Raw genomic sequence first — 22,879 nt, 5'->3', positions numbered from 1 at the left:
TATTTTTCGATAAGGAACAAAACTGCCAATTGTTACGAAATTCTGAGAACCACTATATCGTTTTGCTATGGAATGGTTGTATATATAGTTAGATAGATAGATTAAAAAAAGTAATCATGGCTCGGACTCATTAAGGTGAAGCATTTTTGCTTTTTTGATTTGAATTATCTTTGAGTGTAAGCACATCACTTGTCAAGCATACACATCAAAGGAGGCTTATCTTGTGATCGCTTTGTTTACACTGGTGAACCGAACACGTGTTTGTCTTCATCTCTCCATTAAAGGATCGGTTTCGTTTTCAAGATACACAACGTAAGTCTAAAAATAAATTAAATTAATTGAACTAAGCATTCATCATAGTTCAATTTTTACAGTGCCTCATGAACCATTTTGTAGCGTGTAGGCGTCAACTCTTTGAAGTCATTTGGGAAAAAGTGGACTGCAGCAGAGAGGAACAAAGGCATCATCCGTATGAATATGTCATAAAGCAAATTGAGAAACGTGGTTCATTTGAGGAAAATGACAAACAAATCAAGCACACACAACGAGAGACCTTTAGATTTGCCGCAAAAATCTACCGGAATTGGGAGAAATGTCTCCGAAACCTGTCCTTTTTCATGAAAAAAAAAACGCTAAATGGCTAATTGGGACAGAAACTTTTGAAATTTTGGAAAAAATCGTGGATTCGCAAAAGGTAAACATTAATATCTGATTTTGTGAATTTATGTAATCATTTAGTAACTGTTCCCAAAAGGTTGGTCGTCCTGCTGTTGCTTTTGAAAATTGCTGCTTAAGAATTGCTATATGCTGCATCCATGCAGTTGAGAGTTGAGGGATTCGAGCATGCTGCAAAATTGGTGCAGATTATTTGTGAAAGTCCTCATAAAGCTACCGAAATACTTGATCGGTATAAGAATGTAGCGGCGCCGGTGGTGTAGTGGTAAGCCTCTCACCCCAGCAGGCCTGGGTTCAATCCAAGGGAAGTAAAGCCGTTGGTCCCCGGTTCATGTGTTGATGGGTCGATAGGTAGGGTCCAGGTGTGGGAGCTGCCTTTCTGGTGTAGGTAGCATTGGTGCTCAGCACGGAAAACAAGATCGACGGAAAACAAATCAAGGAAAAAAAAAAGAATGATGATCTGTCACCGGAAAAACTTTGCCCTGCTGAAGGAGTTTCAATGATCATTGAAGCAGATCTCAGTAGAGCGCAGTATTGTTTGATCAAATCAATAGCGAGAGGTGAACTTACAAGCATTGCACAAGGATTTTGATGCCAACCGCTTAGTTACAACGTTGATAGAAGATTAAAACATGGACCTTCTAACTTCAATAAACGAATTTGAGTTTTTGCATAAATGGGGTTGCGCTGGCAGTGGAGGATATTCCCTTTATAAGCAGGCTTTCAACAATGAAAACTCTAGTGACGGATCTATGCTACTAACGGCAATTGTTCAATTGCAACTAAGGGAGTTGGATGGATCTTAAATTTTGTGCACAAACCCAGCTCCAGCATCCACGGGGTTTTGTAAACCATTAAGGATTCAGTTTGTTGAAGAAACTAAAACTTCGTTGGTTCAGGAAGAAGAACATTTTGAAAATCAAATAGCAACGCTTAATCCAACAATTATCATGATTAATGACGAGCATTCGATTAAAATTCACCACAAACTTTCGATGACGAAATATGTTGACAGAGACTTCATCCATGGCTACATTAGAGTGTTTCAGCGTTATATGGAAAAAAGTCAAAGTCTGGAATTTCAAACGCTACCCTCTGGAATGGTAGTTTTGGGGGTCAGAAACACCCTGCCAAAATTTGAAGTCATTTGTCAATAGTCACACACAATAACCACGATTCAGACTACGAAATATCCATCATCTTAGGTATAAGTTTGATCATTTATTCCCTCCTCCTCGTATGTACTAGCGAAGCTCTTACCCTCATTTATGTATTTACCTGAATAAACGTAACCCCTGCAGCACACTTGTCGCAAACGGCAACTCCTATGTGATTTATTCCGGTTACAATCAAGTTGCCTCAACCTTTAGAGACGGAAGTGTATTGCTTGGGAAATTATGCTTAGTGGGACTAATACACATTACAACCTGATTGTAAAACTCAATTTTGTGACTTGTTTTGGACACGGTATCTCTGTTCGAAACATAATTAACAGTCAGAGTACTGAGGATGCAAAGCGCGTGACGATGCTGTGAACAAGCATGGTTCTCAATAACGGGACAGTCATGCAGCGTTGCAGTATCGTCATACATTTTGCTCCCTTGGTCTTCTGACTGATTAAATAAATAGTACCGTAAGACGAGGTGACATTGAAACTAGGAAGTCACATTGGGCCAAAATTGAAAAATGTTTATTGATGCAAATATCTTCAATATACAGAAAATGATGTCTAGTATATGTTTCTTGAGCTTCTGAGGTAAAGTGTAGATAACATTAACTAGTTGTTTTATTTAATTTGTGCTGTAAAGTAAAATGTCATAAATAGTAGTAGATTTTTTTAAATGTTTGCACACTCTTTTATGAAAATAGACGAAGGCTACAAGCGATCTTTAACCATACATACGAAGTACGTTGTGATCATAACAAGTGTACTCCTAATAGCTACGATAAATTTATATATTTTAAAATATGTTAAGATATTTTAATTAAATTTATGTGTTGGCCCAATGTCAGCCGCCATAAGGTTTTACATTGGTCTATTTTTTAATTAATTTTAGTAAAATGAGCTTTCAATTTAAATCAACCATTTCCATGACAGTCGTAAATATATCATTGATGATGATTCACATGCTTAACATTGTTTTCCTTGCTAAAATGTGAACGTTGTTAGGTAGGGAACGAATTTTTTTTATTTTTTAGCCCAATGTCACCTCCACTTACGGTATCACTGAAACACTAACCAAACAAAATCTTAGATTATCCCATTTAGTTTAAGGGTAGTGTCAAAATGTTCCCCCGAAATTACATTTGAACACTTCCCCTGAAATGAAAGGGGATAACTTAAGGCTTCGTTGGATGTATGGCTCAGAGATACAGATTTTTTTTATTATCCTGATATATTTTATTTGATGATGAAAATGTGTGTCAACCTGTTTGCCAATCGATTTAAATACATGCGATGTTTGTGTGACTTACACACCTACACACTTGCTAACGACTACGCCGGAGCTGTCCTCGTACGAAGCAATTAATTTTACTGATGTTACAATGAACAGCTAATATATAAAAAATCAACATTTTACCACATTCCATATAGTTGCAGAGAAAAATCAAGGCCTACTTCGTTCAAATTTACACAGAAATCAATTTTACGAATGTTAAAGATCTTATGACGGACCATCTGGTCACTACTCAGAGCCATTGAACAGCTAGTGTATCTATAATTATCATTTTACTTCATTTCACATAGTTGCAGAGCAAAATCAAGGCCTGCTTTGATCAAATTTACGTAGCGATAAATTTTACGGATTTTCCGTATTTTCTGGACCACCTGGTGATAACTCGAAGCCAATGACCAGCGAATATATAAAATATCACTATTTTACTACATTCCATTTAGTTGCAGGGAACAAGCAAGGCCTGCTTTGATTAAATTTACACATAAATCAATTTTACGGATGTTACGGATCTTCTCACGGACCATCTGGTGACTACTCAGAGCCATTCAACAGCTAATGTATCTAAAATCACCATTTAACTACACTCCACATAGTTGCAGAGTAAAATCAAGGCCTACTTTGATCAAATTTACACAGCAATAAATTTATCAGATTCTCCGGATCTTCCAGCGGGTTATGTCGTGACCACTCGGAACAATTGAACCGCTAATATAACAAAAATCACCATTTTACTACATTTCACGTAGTTGCAGAGCAAAATCAAGGCCTACTTTAATCAAATTTACGCAGCAATACATTTTACGGATGTTCCGGATCTTTCGGCGAGCCACTTGGAGCGAGTGAACAGCTAATATATAAAAAATCATAATTTTACTACATTATATACAGTTGCAATGAAAAATCGAGAAATACTTTGATGAAATTTACTTAGCAACCAATTTTACGGATGTTCCAGATCTTTCGGTGGGTCATCTGGTAACCATTTTGAGCCAATGACCAGCTAATATTTCAGAAATCACCATTTTACTGTATTCCATATAATTGCGGAGGAAAATCAAGGCCTACTTTGATCAAATTTACACAGCAATCAATTTTACGGATGTTCCGTATCTACCAGCGGACCATCTGGTGATAACTCGGAGCCATTGAACAGCTAACATATGAAAAATCACCATTTTACAACATTTCTCATTGTTGCAGAGAAAAATCAAGGCCTACTTTGATCGAATTTATGTAGCACTAAATTTTACGGATGTTTCGGATCTTCCGGCGGATCATCTGGTGACCACTTGGAGCCATTGAAACGCTTATATATCTAAAATCATTAATTTACTACATTTCATATAGTTGCAGAGAATAATCAAGGCCTACTTTGATCAAAAATACATAATAATCCAGATTAAGGTTGATCCAGGCCATCGGAAGGCCTTCCGGTGGACGCTCAGTATTTAGAACCAGGTTATGGGTTGATTTTATTAAAATATTAATCAGCACTACCCATAGATGCCTGTTGCTGTGGATTTTCAGCACCACCTTGATGTAGACGACTGGTACCTTTTCTCCCCCCGATGGCCTCTCGGAAACCCGGAATAAAACCGGAACCACTTGGCCAATCTGTTCCAATTTTTAGTAGACCAAAATTTCGAACATTTTTCTACTCACTGTGAAAATTTCAACCAATTTCATGGTTAAACAAAAAAGTTATACCTATGCAAACATTGCTATTCGTATACCTGTTCGTAAAAATAAAAACTGCACAAGCGCGTTAGGCCCTCCCCAGAAGTGAAGCAGGTGGTGTTCGTTTGAAACGCTTTTCGGAGGTAACTCGGATTCACATCCGGTCTTCAGCCAAGATGTTCCCAATACTTCAAAAGTGCTACATTTTGTACACGAAGAAAATCGACCCACTACAGCGCCACCTTGAGCCGCGAATGTGAAAGTGGCTCGCTCCCGCATACATTTTGTCGATTTTCCCCATACAAACTTCAAGCCGTTTGAGCGAGGGGTTCCCGTGAACCAAATGACTTCAAATTTTGGCAGGGTGTTTCTGACCCCCAAAACTACCATTCCAGAGGTTAGCGTTTGAAATCCCAGATTTGACCTATTTTGAAACAGTCTAGGCTACATGTTGTGCAAAATGGCAGTTACGTCAGCAATCCAACGGCCAGTAATACATCCGTTTATGCGTATGGTATCCCGGTACTGCATTCAAAAATTCGTTTTTTCGAGTGCTAATTACATGTTACTTACAAAATGGACATCAAGAAATGGAGTGCCAAGCAAGATGACTACAGAAAGCGGAAGCTCGTAATTCAGGAACAACTTCGCCGGTAATTTGGAATTCTAGTGGATACGATTAAACAAGGATCCGGTAGTACGAATGACGGAATCACCGCACGTCGATTTTTCGAGAGTCCATCTGAAGTGGCTGCGATCACATGCCTAAACAAAGAATTAATTGAAAGGTTCAGTGTTATCTTGAACGCATAGTTCAGTTAGTTTTAAACCGTTTTTCGTCACATGTGGTTTGAAGGTCAATATTTACATAAACTTAATCCTATCTAATCCCCTGAACCAGTTGTCCGATTTCAAAAATATTCGATTCTATGGGACCATTGTACCTTTCATTTTGTGGCTGGTGCATTCAATTTGGTGCAGTGATTGTCGAGGAACAAGAACGGTATATAAAGGGTGATACGGTCAAAATTTGGTCAAGGGAAAACGCGTGTAAATCGGTGAAATCGTTTATTTAAAAAAATCAAATTAAATTTCTTTTTCAAGTTCAATTAGTATAAAATTCAGGAAAAATATTCAGTTAGGCTTCCGCTTTTCCAAATCCGAATTGCCGGGCCTTACGCTTGACCCATGCCATCAGATTTTGTACAGCCACCTTGTCCACCTTCTTCGCCGCAGAAAGCCAGTTTGCCTTGAACTGCTGCTCGCCCTTAGCAGTTTTTTTTGGTCTTCTTTAGGTTCCGCTTGACAATAGCCCAGTATTTCTCAATTGGGCGGAGCTCTGGCGTGTTGGGAGGGTTCTTGTCCTTGGGAACCACCTGCACGTTGTTGGCGGCGTACCACTCCATGGCCTTTTTACCTTAATGGCAAGATGCCAAATCCGGCCAAAACAGTACGGAACAACCGTGTTTCTTCAGGAAAGGTTCTTGGTTGACAGTCCCGGAAGCTATGAAAATGCTGCTTTTCAAGCCACAGGTACTGATGGCTTGCCAAACCAGATATTTCTTTGCGAACTTTGACAGTTTCATGTGCTTGAAAACATCTGCTACCTTTCCCCTTCCTTTTGCCGTATAAAACTCCTGTCCCGGAAGCTGCTTGTAGTCGGCTTTGACGTAGGTTTCGTCGTCCATTACCACGCAGTCAAACTTCGTCAGCATCGTCGTGTACAGCCTCCGGGATCGCGCTTTGGCCGTCGTATTTTGTTTATCATCGCGATTTGGAGTCACTACCTTCTTGTAAGTCGATAGTCCGGCTCGTTTTTTGGCTCGATGCACGGTTGTAGACGATACACCCAGCTTATTTGCGGCATCTCGGAGAGAGAGGTTAGGGTTTCGCTTGAAACTACCGGCAACTCTCTTTGTCGTCTCAGAGGCTTCCGGTTTTCGATTTCCCCCCGATCCAGACTTCCTGGCTGTCGACAAACGTTCCCCAAACACTTTAATTACATTTGTAACGGTTGATTTGGCAACTTTTAGCGATTTTGCCAACTTTGCGTGCGAGTAGCTCGGATTTTCGCGATGCGCGAGCAAAATTTTGATACGCTGCTCTTCTTGCTTGGACGGCATTTTGACAACTGAAGAGTGAATTCCAAAATCAAAATAGGAGCAACATTCTACACACACACACCTTCAAAATGAGGGGTGTTCAGGTTTTTTAAATGCAAAATTGAAAGAAATACGTCAAGTTGATATTGACCAAATTTTGACCGTATAACCCTTTATATACTCTTTGTAAGAAGGGAAAAACACATAATTTTCAGCTTTACGCCATATTGAAATGTTAGTCTAGAGTGCAAATTTGAATGTTTTTCACAAGCAAAATTTGTTTATTAAAGAATTCAAGGCCATACGGGTTAACTTCGAGCGAAACAATAATTGATGCCAACCATTTTCCTATATGGACCACTGCGCTGGGAGCGTTGGAACAGCTAAACGTCAGGAACGAAGGATGCCAAGCTAACATTGCGGATCTGGATCTATTTGTTGTTCGAACCAGTAGGGGCGTAATATCACTGGCTTCGGCCAAACATATTCCAGTCTAAGTTACCTGACAGAGAACTGGTGTTCAACCAGACCGAAGATGATGGCCATTAGGAGCGTCGAATCAGTTACACGTCGGGGCGTTGGATGCCATGCTATCAATGATGCTGACAGAGAGCTGATGTTCACACCGATCGAATGACAGATGAGGGCCGGTGGGAGCACCGACTCCACTAGACGTCGAATTCGTAGGATGCCTTGGATGCCAAGCTGACAGAGATCTGGTGTTGAACCAAACCAAAGGACAGATGAAGGCAGCTGGGGGCGTTGTCTCAGCTAGACATAGGAAGCGTAGGATGCCATGCTGATAGAGAGCTGGTGTTCATTCAGACCGATGGGCAGTTGGAACAGCTAATCGTCGGAAGCATAGGATGCCAAACCATCAATAATGTGGATCTGGCAGAGAACTGGTGTTCAATTTATTACTGTCATTAATTTTATTAAAAAACTACAAGGGACAGCCCTATGGGGTTGTACGTAATGGTGACGTAGGACAACGCCATAGTAACATTTTAAATTTTATTGAGGTTTTAAAACACTCTACAAGTCCAAATCATGATCTACAGTACCCTCATAAAACCCTAATTGTTACTTGGGCGTGGTCTTATATAATAAATGTTATTTGTTAACTGCAGCAAGAGCTTGTGTTTTGTGTAGGAATATGAATTTGAGCGGGGTTCTCTCTGTTTCTACTCTTTAGTATGACGCGCTTGGCATAGATGGCCCACAGCGACTCACAAAGAGCTACTGATTCCGATCAATAGCGGTGCACCTTCTTCCTCCTTCTATGGATGCTCATGTGAGCGGTAGCCTTTCGTTGTGTACTGGAGAACACCACCACTCACCACGCGATGATTGAATAAACACCGTTTGGTGAGACCGGGTGGAACTCAACTTTGAAATCTGTGTTAGGGAAATCGCTTTTCGCAGGCAATCGGTGATAATTTTAACTATCATAGCAACAGATGCACATTCGTGCAGTAGTGACATTTTGAGAGCTTGAGCTTGAGCTTGAGCTTGATTGACCGCCCACGGTTGCTACTCTGTTATTGCCAGATCAGCTGTAATTACACAGAGGACCAATAGACGATGCTTGGTACTAGCAATCATCCTCAATGTGTAAAAACTGGTGATCTTAAATTAGGCAATACCAGCGCCGGCCGCACCCGAACACAGGTCAAGAAAAGAATGGGAAGGATTGTGTTGACATGACACTCGCTTTGATGGAAGCCGAGAACACCTCTGCACTTCCACGAGGAATCACTGAGATGTTGGATAAGAGGGTTGGGTTCGTTTTGGTAAACGATAAGCTGAATTGATGTCCTAACGATCATATAACGCGAAGGAGCTTGGGACTAAACCCACGGTCTTCTGCTCAGTAAGCAAAAACGTTTGCCACTAGGCAGACGAGCACCTTTTTAATCATCGAGTTGCTGTTATTACCATGTAGTCATATTAACAAATAAAACGATTGACGAATCTTGAATGTGGAAGAGCCTGAGATTATGATGTTCTGCTCAGTAAGCAAAAACGGTTGCTCTAAGGCCACCGAGCCCGTCATATCACATAATATCGTTGCTCAAATTTTTGTATCCATTCAAACCCGGAACCAACGACAACAACGAGTTTGGCAAAATACACGATACACAAGCGATTTTACCATAAATCTCTTTGATATGTAAGGACTTGGGACCGCATTTTTCTGCTCAGTAAGCAGGCCACTGTAACCGACGATTTTTCAAATCCGAAAACTAAAAGCTACGAAAAAGTACTTAGGCCTACATTAAGTTCAACTTTCACGCGACGTTCAATGACAGGGTCCTATCCAGGACTACATCTGAAAAATCCAAATCTGGCCAACGCCCACCCTAAACCTAAACCTGCTCTAATCCACCTGAAATGACTAACGAATGGAAGACTTTGACTACCCAGCCATGCAATAGTCTCATTCCGTGCCTTATGGCAACTTGATGATTCTATTGCGCTCATCTTGTGGCACCACCCAGGGGAGACTTGGTCCTATACCCAATGCTTAACTTATCTCCTTTCCACTCAGCTACTCGCAATTTCTTGTGTTATAGTGGGCGGAATATTATTATATGAGACAATTCAATGCAGACGTCTTTCCAAATTTGGCAGATCGACAGGTATTCGGTGAGTTACCACGATAGTTGCTATTCAACAACTCGACAACGTCCCATCGTCAACGCCTGCTATGAGAATTTCCCATTGCAGACGCCAACGAAATGACGTCATCGAGCTATCGATCAACTACCCTGGTTATCGCCTGGTACCTTATAGCACGATGCTAGGAGGCGAACCGGAAGAATCGATGTGCTACCTCTCCCCCCGTGACATTTTGAAAAATGATGAAGTCTTAAATTCAACAGATGCGTAGAAATATTTCTAACCGATTGGTGATAAATTTATTGAAATTGGTCCAGGGGCAGCTGAGTTATTAACGTTCAAAATCTTTCATAATTTTGTTGCATGTTCCATTTTCGGTTTTCACAAAGTGTACCCTTATATAGAAATCACAGTCCTAGTCTACGTCAAAATATAGATTATACGAACTAGCCAAATTTCCATCATGCTCTCTAATTGCCATTTTTACAATGACTAATCATACGGCTGATCTAAAATTTGAAAGTACTGTACATCTATTTTGCAATATGAAATATTAGAAGTATTCGATATTTGAACCATCGCAAGTATATATCAATATTGGCGATATATTTATTTGAAAATATCGATATCAAAATATCGGATATCGAAAGAAAAATGTCGATATTGCGAAATATCAAAAATATCGGAACGTCCCTAATAGATAATAGGATCAGAATTGGGCAGTTGGTATTTTTTCGAAGAAAACCCTATTTTCGATCTAACTTGTTTAATTAGTCATCAAGCTCGCAAATTTAGAATTTCTAACCAGAAGCACCTAAGTATAGCTGTCTACACTTTAACCTGTAAAATCATTCATTCACCATTCATCATTCTGGTGAGTGGTTCTTACATGTGTATGGTAGTACTCCACCTCAGGCTCCTCCCTCTTTGTTATATATTCAAGGATGTTTTTTCAATCTTTACCATATATCTTACGTATCATTGCGACAACATATTGATTTTTTTTTTCTTGTAACTCGAGAAAACAATAGAGAACAATCATAAGAACCCATGTCTACCTTGGAATCGATCCCGGATGTTCCGGATTATGGTTCCATATGGTCAAATTTAGTATCTATTATAACCATATCATGCGACATATCAAATCACATCTACTCGATGAAATATGACCAATGGCACTCAAAATGACAACCACGGAGCCATATGGTCACCGTAGAACCGGTTTCGGATATTCCGGATTATGGTTCCATATGATCAAATTTGATACCATATCAAGCGACAAATAAAATCACAAACGAAAACCATAGAGCCATATGGCCACCGTAGAACAGGTTACATATATTCAGGATTATGGTTCTAAATGGTTAAATTTGTTATTTATGTTAACCATATAAAGCGACATTTCAAATAACATCTACTCGACTAAATATTACCAATAGCTCTAACAATTCATAACCAAACCTTATTACCCCCGTAGAACCGGTTCCAGATATCCCGAATGATGACTCAACATAGTCAACTCCGTTATCTATCATTGCCATATCAAATCACATCTACTCAACGCAATATGGCCAATGGCACTCAAAACAACTATCACAGTGCCATTTAGCCACCTAAAAGCCGATTAAAGATGTATCGAATAAATATGGCATAATATAGCTAAACTGAATCCGACAGATCCGGAGTCGATATCAACAGAATTTCAACCAACTTGCAAACCCCCGAATAATGATCGTTGATACCAAATATTTCGAATATTAGAACCAATAAAGTATAGACCCTCCCCTTGGCTAGTTTCTTTAACCTGGACGGTGGTGGGCGGGCCTAATCTTATGCTTCATAGTGGAGCGTTGGAGACGGTTGATTCAGGTCCGGCATCGTTGGCTCATGCCGTGACAGAATAGCGTCATGAGCATGCGATGAGGATTACTGAGCTGAAGTGATAGTATAGTATAGTATCACACTTGTTACTCCTTTATTTGAAAGCCGCGTTGTAGTACGCTTACGTTTATGCACTGACGTTGGGTGCGATACTGGCGGGTTTTGCCGCAAATCACTCTTATTTTATTTATTTTTACGCAGATAGATTTATTTGAGTTTGCAAGGGAATTATACTATTGAATATTTCAGAAAGTGCCCAACAGTGCTCCTTCTATTTGCGTGACAAGCTTTCGTTGTTGTTTTCATTGAGGTATTACTCAGGGAACAAATGTAAACACCATTTTTGTACATGGTATTGCAACTAAGGGGCTGTCCATAAACTACGTAGACAGTTTAGGGGGGGGGGTTGACAATTATCCACAGCCCATACAAATTAAAAAAAAATTGTATGGACAATTGTCTACGCAGGGGGAGGGGGGGGGTCAAAAATTCCAAAAAACTGTCTACGTAGTTTATGAACAGGCCCTAATCTTATATGTGCTTCATTTTGATTTGGGATAAGTGTTTGAACTATGGCTCGGGATTTCCACTGTGGCGTGCTTCTATTGTGACGTAACCATACGTATTTTTGTGGTGCGACATAGTGGAAACGTGTGAGCGTAGTTGAAGCATATACCCTATGTAATTTAAAAATCAGCTATGAAACTAACTTCAAAGTGAAGCATTTTAGTCACTTGAAGGTGTCACATGGGACGAACTAATATATATTAAATATAGGTCAAAGTCAAAAACAACTTGAAACACGTTAAATTTTAGATTACATTCACAAGTACAGGTACTTAATAAAGAAGCATGGTTGGTAGTAAATAAGAAAATTTAGACAGCCTAGTAGCATTAAGTGGATTAACAGAAGAGTTAGGATGCGGAAGGTCCGCTTAGGGAGGCAACTAGCCTTTGAAGCAACTGGCAACTAGCCTTTTCATATATTGTCTGTTTATTTTGATGGTTGCTTTAAAATATCAATTTGGTATATATGTGAAAGGATGAATCAGTGGGAGATGGATGTTCGGTTTCTTTACATTTAGCATCACTATGTGTCATTTCCTTAAAACCCCCCAATAACAGACCTCTTCAATCCCTTCCTTTTCCCATGGCGTTCAAGTGGTCCGCATAGACTATTCAGCCATTATCCGTCCTTTATCCTCGGCTTTGGATTGACTTGCGCTCCCATTGCCCCACCAAACGCTGCAAAATGAAAATGAAAATAAAAAATATTAGAACCAATAAAGTATAGACAATGGATTTGCCTGTATCCAAACGTTTTTTTGAAGCATCTGAAGACGTCCTCACGGTGTCCATTTTGATTAATGATTTTTTATTTGAATGTCATTGACTTAGCTCACTCGGTTAAGCCACAGCTATATAACAAGAGCATGCTGAAGGTGGTTGGGTTCGATTTCCAGTCCTGTTTATGAATTTTTCGCGTTGGAAAAATTGTGGAAGTGCTCATAGAACACAAAGTTGAGAACTGGCGTAAAGTCACACACAGCCAAACACAAGTGGTGATAAATATTTCGTTGAGTAGATATGATTTGATGATTTGGTATGATATGATAATGATTAAAAATCAATTTTTAGAATGTAAATCCATTACCTGGATCATCAAAAACCTATTCATGTTTCCACTGCCACCATAAGCAAAAATATCTGAACTAGTTTTACGATGGTCATAATGTTTAGAGTGTCATTGGTCATATTTCATGAAGGTGTGATTTGATAGAGACAATCATTTCGACCATATGGAACAACATTCCGGAATATCCAGACTCGTTTCTAAAGTAGCTATGACTATGCTTTAACCATGTGGATCCGGAATATCCGAAACCAGTTCTACGGAGGCCATATGGTTCTAAGGACGTCGTTTTGTGTGCCGTTAGTCATATTTCGTCGAGTAGATGTGATTTGATATGTAGCTTGATATGGTTATGAGAGATGTCAAATTGGACATATTAAATTATGTGGAATCATAATCCGGAATATCTGGAACTGGTTCTGCGATGGCCATATCTATGTATGTCGTTTTGCATGCCATTTATCATATTTCGTCGAGTAGATGTGATTTGATATGGATATGAGAGATATCAAATTTGACCAAGTAGAACCATGATCCGGAATATCTGGAACCGGTTTAGCGGTGACCATATGGTTCTATGGTTGTCATTTTGATTGCCATTGGTCATAAAGGGTGATACGGTCAAAATTTGGTCAAGGGAAAACGCGTGTAAATCGGTGAAATCGTTTATTTAAAAAATCAAATTAAATTTCTTTTTCAAGTTCAATTAGTATAAAATTCAGGAAAAATATTCAGTTAGGCTTCCGCTTTTCCAAATCCGAATTGCCGGGCCTTACGCTTGACCCCTGCCATCAGATTTTGTACAGCCACCTTGTCCACCTTCTTCGCCGCAGAAAGCCAGTTTGCCTTGAACTGCTGCTCGCCCTTAGCAGTTTTTTTGGTCTTCTTTAGGTTCCGCTTGACAATAGCCCAGTATTTCTCAATTGGGCGGAGCTCTGGCGTGTTGGGAGGGTTCTTGTCCTTGGGAACCACCTGCACGTTGTTGGCGACGTACCACTCCATGGCCTTTTTATCGTAATGGCAAGATGCCAAATCCGGCCAAAACAGTACGGAACAACCGTGTTTCTTCAGGAAAGGCAGCAGACGTTTATTCAAACACTCTTTCACGTAAATTTCTTGGTTGACAGTCCCGGAAGCTATGAAAATGCTACTTTTCAAGCCACAGGTACAGATGGCTTGCCAAACCAGATATTTCTTTGCGAACTTTGACAGTTTCATGTGCTTGAAAACATCTGCTACCTTTCCCCTTCCTTTTGCCGTATAAAACTCCTGTCCCGGAAGCTGCTTGTAGTCGGCTTTGACGTAGGTTTCGTCGTCCATTACCACGCAGTCAAACTTCGTCAGCATCGTCGTGTACAGCCTCCGGGATCGCGCTTTGGCCGTCGTATTTTGTTTATCATCGCGATTTGGAGTCACTACCTTCTTGTAAGTCGATAGTCCGGCTCGTTTTTTGGCTCGATGCACGGTTGTAGACGATACACCCAGCTTATTTGCGGCATCTCGGAGAGAGAGGTTAGGGTTTCGCTTGAAACTACCGGCAACTCTCTTTGTCGTCTCAGCGGCTTCCGGTTTTCGATTTCCCCCCGATCCAGACTTCCTGGCTGTCGACAAACGTTCCCCAAACACTTTAATTACATTTGTAACGGTTGATTTGGCAACTTTTAGCGATTTTGCCAACTTTGCGTGCGAGTAGCTCGGATTTTCGCGATGCGCGAGCAAAATTTTGATACGCTGCTCTTCTTGCTTGGACGGCATTTTAGGAGCAACATTCTACACACACACACACCTTCAAAATGAGGGGTGTTCAGGTTTTTTAAATGCAAAATTGAAAGAAATACGTCAAGTTGATATTGACCAAATTTTGACCGTATCACCCTTTATTTCATCTAATAGATGTGATTTGATATGTCGCACGATATGTTTGTGATAGATAATAAATTTGACCATATAGGACCATAATCCGGAACATCCGGGATCGATTACAAGGTAGACATAGGTTCTTATAATTGTTCTCTATTATTTTCTCGAGTTAAAAAAAAAATATCAATAAGTTGTCGCAATGATAAGTAAGATATATGATAAACATTTAAAAAAACACCCCCATGCCAGCACATCCTTGATTATATAACAAAGAGGGAGGGGCTTGAGGGGGAGTACCATCCAACAGATGTAACAACCACTCACCGGATTGATGTTAAAAATATTTCAATTTAATCGGTCATGGCAATTCTAAGATACACATTTTTGAAAATAAAAAGTTTGTCCCGGGCTTTTACGGGTGTCCCACATCAAATTGCATCACGAAAAAAACGGTGTAGAAAATTACCCATTGGGTATATTCTCTTGACAATTTGGGTAGCAGTAGTTTAGAGTGTATTGTTTACACTGTATTTTTATCGCTGTCAGTTTGCGGAAAGTTGGAGAAAATGGCGAATGCGCGAATTGATTTTGCGCAAGCACCTGGAAAATCCTAAACTCTGTCATCGGGACATCGGAAAACAACTCGGAATCGTGCAGTCAACGGTGAGTCGTGTGATTAAACGTTACTACGAAACTCTGGGCATCGAACGGAAGGAGAAATGCGGTCAGAATGGATTTTCTATTAGTGATCAGGATCACAAGCGTGTTGTGGAAGCGTTTAACACCCGACAATGCTTCGGTCAGAGAGCCAAGGACCAGGAGGGACTACATACGTACAAAGTGCAGAAGGCACCAAATCATGACGAACAGCAAAATACGGTGGGAAAGTCACGGGCCCGAAAACTGTACACCCAGAAGCTGACGAAGCCCCATTGTTTCATCATGGATGATGAGTCTTACGACAAGGCGGACCTCTGGCAGCTTCCGGGGCTACTGTTCTTCACCGCCCAGCACAAGTTTGATGTTCCGGAGGAAGTAAGGAAGCAGAAACTTTCAAAGTTTGCCAAGAAATACATGATTTGGCAAGCGATCTGCTCATGTGGCTAACGGAGTGCGCCGTTCGTGAGTACCGGGACTGTGAACGGGGAGATCTACCTCAAGGAGTGTCTACAGAAGCGTCTGCTTCCTCTGTTGAGGGCCCTACCCTACGATCTTTTGGCTGGATTTAGCTTCGTGCCACTATTCAAATGTTGTCTTGGGCTATTACAGTGATAGACATTCGTTTAGCCGAGAGCTAAAAATTTTGAAAATATTCAAAAATTATATTTAAAATATGTTTTTATCCGGGATGTGATTTGTCGTAGTGGTAGTGTATCTGCATCTTTTTAATAAGAGAGGAACGAGTCACACGCACACACTCACCAAACCGGTAGCGGCGGATGTAAACATTCAAACAGCGTTTTCACCATAGACATTCGTTTAGCCGAGGTGCGAAAAAGTTTTGTTTTTGACAAATATCTCGCGGTTTTCAAGTGTGTTTTAAAGCATTTCGATAAAACAACTTAAAATCAACAAGGTGCGTCAATAATGCGGTGTTTAATTTTTATTGATTAATGACAAATGTAATAGTTTCAGGAATGGCGAAGGAACTGACGGAGGAAGAACGGCGGATTATAAGATTGTTCAAGGAAGAGGGCCACTCGAATGTCTCAATCGCCCGAAAAATTGGTCGATCTGAGAAAGCAGTAAGGAATTTCCTCAAAATGGGTTCGAAATATGGCATTAAACGTGCCACCAAAGGGCGCACCAAAGTATCGTTAAGGATGAAAGGTCAAATCAGGCATGAAGCAACACAAAATCGACTGTCCTGTTCCCAAATAAAGCAAAAGCTCGATGTTCCGGTTACTTCCCGACAAATTGCGCGGTTTAATTTAGACGGGCCTGATTGTTATAGTTGCTACTGGCACGATTTGAATCAAACCAGCGTCGTTAGATCGAAGCGAAACTTTGGTGGTGGAAGTTTGATGGTATGGGCTGGCTTATCCTACCATGCAAAGCTTCCAATTTGTTTCATCTCAACCCGGATGAATTCCGAAATGTACCTGGAGCTACTGGATGACGTTTTGATCGGTCATATTGAAAACGACGCAAATGAGGACATCGTTTTTCAGCAGGACAATGCATCTATCCACGTCTCCAAACAGTCCAAGGCTTGGTTTGATGAAGAAAACATTCCACTGCTGGACTGGCCAGCTTGCAGTCCTGATTGTAATCCCATAGAAAACCTATGGGGAATCTTGGCTGGAATGGTTTACGCAAACGGACGTCAGTTTGACAGCATTTCCAGTCTTAAAACAGCAGTTCAAGATTGTTGGGCCAAAATCGACATGGCAACACTGCAAAAGCTGTCTGATTCGATGCCAAACCGTATTTTTGAAGTGATTCGTAACAATGGCGGCCATACTAAGTATTAACTATCGATTTTCTTCCAAATTCTTTATTAAAAGTCATCTTCATGGTGAAATTTAACAATTCGGCTAAACGAATGTCTACCCGTGTACCGATATTTTTTTCAATTTTGCTATCCAAACGTAACGTAATTTTAAGTTTTATTAATGAATTTGTTAGAAATAAATGAAATCTATCGTACAAGACCAAATCCGAGCATTCATTGTGTATTACTTTCGATATACATAGAAAAACTGGGTCTCGGCTAAACGAATGTCTACCACTGTATGAAGCAGGCACTACGGAAGCATCCCAAGGAGGTCAAATCTGAGAAAGACATGATTAAAAATCTTACTAATGGGTTATATTTTCTTGTCTGAAAGTTTGAAAAGGATCGGTCAACTAGCTAATTTTCTACAGCGATTTTTCCCTGATGTAATTTGATGTGGAACACCCTATAGTTGGAATCATTCATCTCCAGCGCTCCGAACACCATTCTCCCAACCAAAACACACTGCACCGGATTGACGTAACCACCGTCGTTTATTTTCATTTCCAACATTAATTGCAACTTTTTGAAAACTTTACCGCTTTGCTTAATTCAACCGTTTTTACGGTGCTTCGGAAATGCACCGCTGCGGAATGTGAATTGCACTAGGACTAGGGGTTGCCAAGGAATGTTTCACACAGTATTTTTGCTTTTCCACGAGGGCTAGGACGAAGACGATGTTTATCTTCAAGCAGTGAGTTGCTTATTCTTGGTGCTGCGAGTATCGTAGCAAGCTGTGAGTAAATAGTTGCACGGCGCCTACTCGGATGAAAGCTTGCTTTTAATGTTCGCAAAGCACTTTTTGCTCCGGCGCTTTTTCCTTATGCTCTATGTTGGTGGGAAACGCAATTTTCTCCTGAAGAGTGAAGCGCAAACTAGATTTTGTTAAAATGCTCCAGTTTTGCACAATCACTCGCTACAATTGGGGCAAAAGTTGTTCAAACTTCAAGAGCCAGAGCAAGTGTGAACATTTTAAGGAACCTTCAGCTCGAGTTGATGTCAAGCTAAAGTATGTGATTGATGGAAAAAGTTTCACTTTGTTCTACCGAACCATGGCGAAGGGGCAGCGAGTGGGATGCTTTTAAAAACCTGCAGAATTACTGGATGTAATTGAAGTTCTGCGTAGTTGCTCCGTCCTCGCAGCTCCAATGGTGATCGTTTATGTTATCAGTGGAAAACTTCATAATGGTCAATTTAATCCTCCTTCCCAGGGCTCGTTCGGGATAAAACATCCGATCCGACTTCTGCGTGGGAAGCTAAATCAATAGCATCAAGGGTTCGCTTTGATAGATTGCTCTTTGAGGAGTTGGATGATTGCACTTTCTGTACTTAGGCACTTGGCTCATTATTCAAACATCTCACAAACATTTCCTGTCTCTTCAAGTTCTGCACTTAATCAAACGATTCCTTCAATACAAAAGCAATCATAATGATTTCCCAATGCCACACCCCCAAACTCGTCCCATCTCCTTCGGGTTTGTTTTTATCGGTATCATAATTTTCACCGCACACCCAGCTCACCCCGCAACCCGGCAGGAAAATTCCAATTCCCCGTACCACCTCGCACCGGATCGGTTTTATTGGCGACACGTTTCTTTGATTACTCTCCCCGAAACAGAAACAACGATAATAATAATCATGAAGCTTGGCTTCTCTCCAGGCCAAGCCCCGAAGTAAGAATGAGTGGACTAACGAGCAAAAATTGTCATTTTGTTCTGGCTCGCTTTTCTCGCTTCTCACCCCTCACCGTTCGCTGCTGCTTAAGCAGGGACAAAGCAAAGACAAAGCTTGCTGCGATTGTTAATGACGAGCACAATTGACCAAATCCTTGGCAACGAATAATTCGATCTGAACGTCCCCAATTCAAAAAAAAAAAAAATCAGTTTCTATAATTAAATGATCAAATTCGGTTACTCTTCAACAAGTGTGTTTCAACTGAATTACATAACTCACCCGCTGATGATTAAGTCATGTCCTTTTGCTAACTAGCTTCTGTATCGCTTTTTCATCCTCTCTATGTGTGAGTGTGTATTTCTGGAGAACTCAGTTTAATTATCCTTCCCTGGTTGGTCTCGTAATAACCGTAATCGCGTTAGACCGGCTTAGGACAGCGAAGATGAGAACATTCACTTGACAACCCGACGAACCAGCCTACTACACTACGACATAAAACGAGCGACTCCTCCTACGATGATGATGATGATGATGGGAAAGCGTCTACTCCGTTTTTTTCCGGCACTTATTCCCCGATTGAAACAATAGTCGTTAGCCACTAACGGTTTGTTTTTCCGTTTTCTCTTCTCTTCTCTCGACAGATCAAAGCCTACGAAAAGACAGAGTGCCACGACGAGCGGCGGAAGCAGGCCAGAGACATTTACGACAATTTTATTATGAAAGAAATGCTATCGCATACACACGTGAGTATATTTCCCATTCGTTTTTAGCGTTGTGACTGGCTGTCTGTTCCGATGTCTGTCGGTGTCATTCCCCAGAAGGATACACAGGTGGAGTCATGCGGGGGGAATCGTCGTGACAATTCAGACTCACATGTTTATATGAAAAGGTTTTCTAACGTATCCTTGATTGAGTAACTCTTTAAAACTCGAAACTCTATCTAATCTGTAAGTGAAAATGAGGTTGGAAATAAATCTTAAAACACACATTCCAAATAAATAATTTGAAGAATATAAGATGAGCGATGAGTGAGTGGTTTAGTGTGAGGTGAATATGAATCAAGTGAATGTGAGTCATTATCGACTTACTTTTTTCAGCTCATACTCATTGATCACAACTAGCTTCTCATGGTAACCACTCTTTACTGCTTTCTCACTCCTCCGCATCCGGGCTTCTTCCTACTCTGTTTTAAACTACTTGCTTCCCACAACTCACATATTTGTTTTACTAGCTTCTCGCTTATTATTCAGACACTCGCTTCTCACAACATGATACTCATTTATTCAAAATTAGTCTTGATTCACAATATATTTGATTCACTAGCGGCGCCCTTTGGATGCATTTCGCTGCAAGAAGATGTTCAGATCTTAGAAGAGCAACTCAATCTAAAATATAGAGACATTTAAGCCCACCGAAACACTCTTCACAGATTAAATTGTGTGTGCTTCTCGCGACTCTATTTTCTCACTCACAAACTACTTTTCATTGATAATCTTTTTAAGCTTCTGTGAGAAGCTTTTCAAGCTATGTGCTATATGAGAAGCTTTTTAAGCTTCTGTGAGAATCTTTTAAAGCTTTTATGAGAAGCTTTTTAAACTGCTGGTTGCAACTTTTTCAGCTTCTTTGAAAAGTTTTTCAAGCTTTTGTGAGAAGCTTTTAAAGCTTCTGTGAGCAACATTTTAAGCTTCTTTGAGAAGCTTTTCAAGCTTTTGTGAAAAACTTTTCAAGCTTCTATGAGATGCATTTCAAGCTCCTGTGAGCAACTTTTTAATCTTCTGTGACAAGCTATTTAAGCTTCTGTGAGAAGCTTTTAAGGATTATGTGTGAGAAGCTTTTCAAAGCTTCTGCGACCTTATCAAGCTTCTGTGAGAGCTTTTCAAGCTTCTGTGAGTAGCTTTTCAAGCTTCTGTGAGTAGCTTTTCAAGCTTCTGTGAATAGCTTTCAAGCTGCTGTTAGTAAGTTTTTCAGCTTCTTTGAGAAGCTTTTTAAGCTTTTGTGAAAAGCTTTGCAAGCTTCTGTGAGCATCTTTTTAATCTTCTGTGGCAAGCTATTTAAGCTTGTGTGAGAAGCTTTTCAAAGCTTCTGTGAGCTGATCAAGCTTCTGTGAGCAGCTTTTCAAGCTTCTGTGAGTTGCTTTTCAAGATTCTGTGAGTAGCTTTTCAAGCTTGTGTGAGTAGCTTTTCAAGCTTCTGTGAGTAGCTTTTCAAGCTATGTGCTATATGAGAAGCTTTTCAAAGGTTCTGTGAGAATCTTTTAGAGCTTCTGTGAGAAGCTTTTTAAGCTTCTGTGAGCAACTTTTTCAGCTTCTTTGAGAAGCTTTTTAAGCTTCTGTGAGAAGCTTTTTAAGCTTCTATGAGAAGCTTTTTAAGCTTCTGTGAGAAGCTTTTAAAGCTGCTGTTAGCAACTTTTTAAGCTTCTGTGAGAAGCTTTTCAAGCTGCTGTTAGCAACTTTTTGCTCTTCTTTGAGAAGCTTTCTACGTTTTTGTGAAAAGCTTTTCCAGCTTCTGTGAAAAGTTTTTCAACCTTCTGTGAGCAACTCTTGAGAAGCTTTTCAAAGCTTCTGTGAGCATATCAAGCTTCTGTGAGAAGCTTTTAAAGCTTCTGTGAGCTTATCAAGCTTTTGTGAATTGCTTTTTAAGCGTCTGTAAGAAGCATTTAAAGCTTCTGTGAGAAACTTTTCAAGCTTCTGTGAGTTACTTTCCTAGCTTCAGTGAGAAGATTTTGAAGCATCTGTCAGTATCTTTTCAAGCTTCTGTGAGTAGATTTTCAAGTTATGTGCTATATGAGAAGCTTTTCAAATGTTCTGTGAGAATCTTTTAAAGCTTCTGTGAGAAGCTTTAAGCTTCTGTAAGAAGCTTTTCAAGCTGCTGTTAGTAAGTTTTTCAGCTTCTTTGAGAAGCTTTTTAAGCTTTTGTGAAAAGCTTTTCAAGCTTCTGTGAGCATCTTTTTAATCTTCTGTGGCAAGCTATTTAAGCTTGTGTGAGAAGCTTTTCAAAGCTTCTGTGAGCTGATCAAGCTTCTGTGAGCAGCTTTTCAAGCTTCTGTGAGTTGCTTTTCAAGATTCTGTGAGTAGCTTTTCAAGCTTGTGTGAGTAGCTTTTCAAGCTTCTGTGAGTAGCTTTTCAAGCTATGTGCTGTATGAGAAGCTTTTCAAAGGTTCTGTGAGAATCTTTTAGAGCTTCTGTGAGAAGCTTTTTAAGCTTCTGTGAGAAACTTTTTAAGCTTCTGTGAGAAGCTTTTTAAGCTTCTGTGAGAAGCTTTTAAAGCTGCTGTTAGCAACTTTTTAAGCTTCTGTGAGAAGCTTTTCAAGCTGCTGTTAGCAACTTTTTGCTCTTCTTTGAGAAGCTTTCTACGTTTTTGTGAAAAGCTTTTCAAGCTTCTGTGAAAAGTTTTTCAACCTTCTGTGAGCAACTCTTGAGAAGCTTTTCAAAGCTTCTGTGAGCTTATCAAGCTTCTGTGAGAAGCTTTTAAAGCTTCTGTGAGCTTATCAAGCTTCTGTGAATTGCTTTTTAAGCGTCCGTAAGAAGCATTTAAAGCTTCTGTGAGAAACTTTTCAAGCTTCTGTGAGTTACTTTCCAAGCTTCAGTGAGAAGATTTTGAAGCATCTGTCAGTATCTTTTCAAGCTTCTGTGAGTAGATTTTTAAGCTATGTGCTATATGAGAAGCTTTTCAAAGGTTCTGTGAGAATCTTTTAGAGTTTCTGTGAGGAGCTTTTTAAGCTTCTGTGAGCAACTTTTTCAGCTTCTTTGAGAAATTTTTAAGCTTCTGTGAGAAGCTTTTAAAGCTGCTGTTAGCAACTT

The 22,879-nt window shown here is 40.1% G+C and overlaps 1 protein-coding gene across 6 annotated transcripts in view; it reads left to right on the top strand.

Moving 5' to 3' along the window:
* Positions 1–22,879, top strand: part of LOC135705403 (G protein-coupled receptor kinase 1) — a 400,362-nt gene that overhangs the window by 307,340 nt on the left and 70,143 nt on the right. For all 6 annotated transcript variants that reach the window (XM_065227160.1, XM_065227152.1, XM_065227147.1 and 3 more), the window contains one exon: positions 19,722–19,823. In XM_065227160.1, the coding sequence (XP_065083232.1) occupies positions 19,722–19,823 (102 nt within the window). The remainder of the gene's footprint in view (positions 1–19,721; positions 19,824–22,879) is intronic.

Source organism: Ochlerotatus camptorhynchus, unplaced genomic scaffold (genome assembly GCF_037179485.1).
Source record: "Ochlerotatus camptorhynchus isolate MF236.1 unplaced genomic scaffold, CSIRO-AGI_Acam_v1.1 ptg000022l, whole genome shotgun sequence".
NCBI classification, from domain to species: domain Eukaryota; kingdom Metazoa; phylum Arthropoda; class Insecta; order Diptera; family Culicidae; genus Ochlerotatus; species Ochlerotatus camptorhynchus.
Note: the sequence above shows the minus strand (reverse complement) of the source record. Positions and strands in the feature narration are given on the sequence as shown.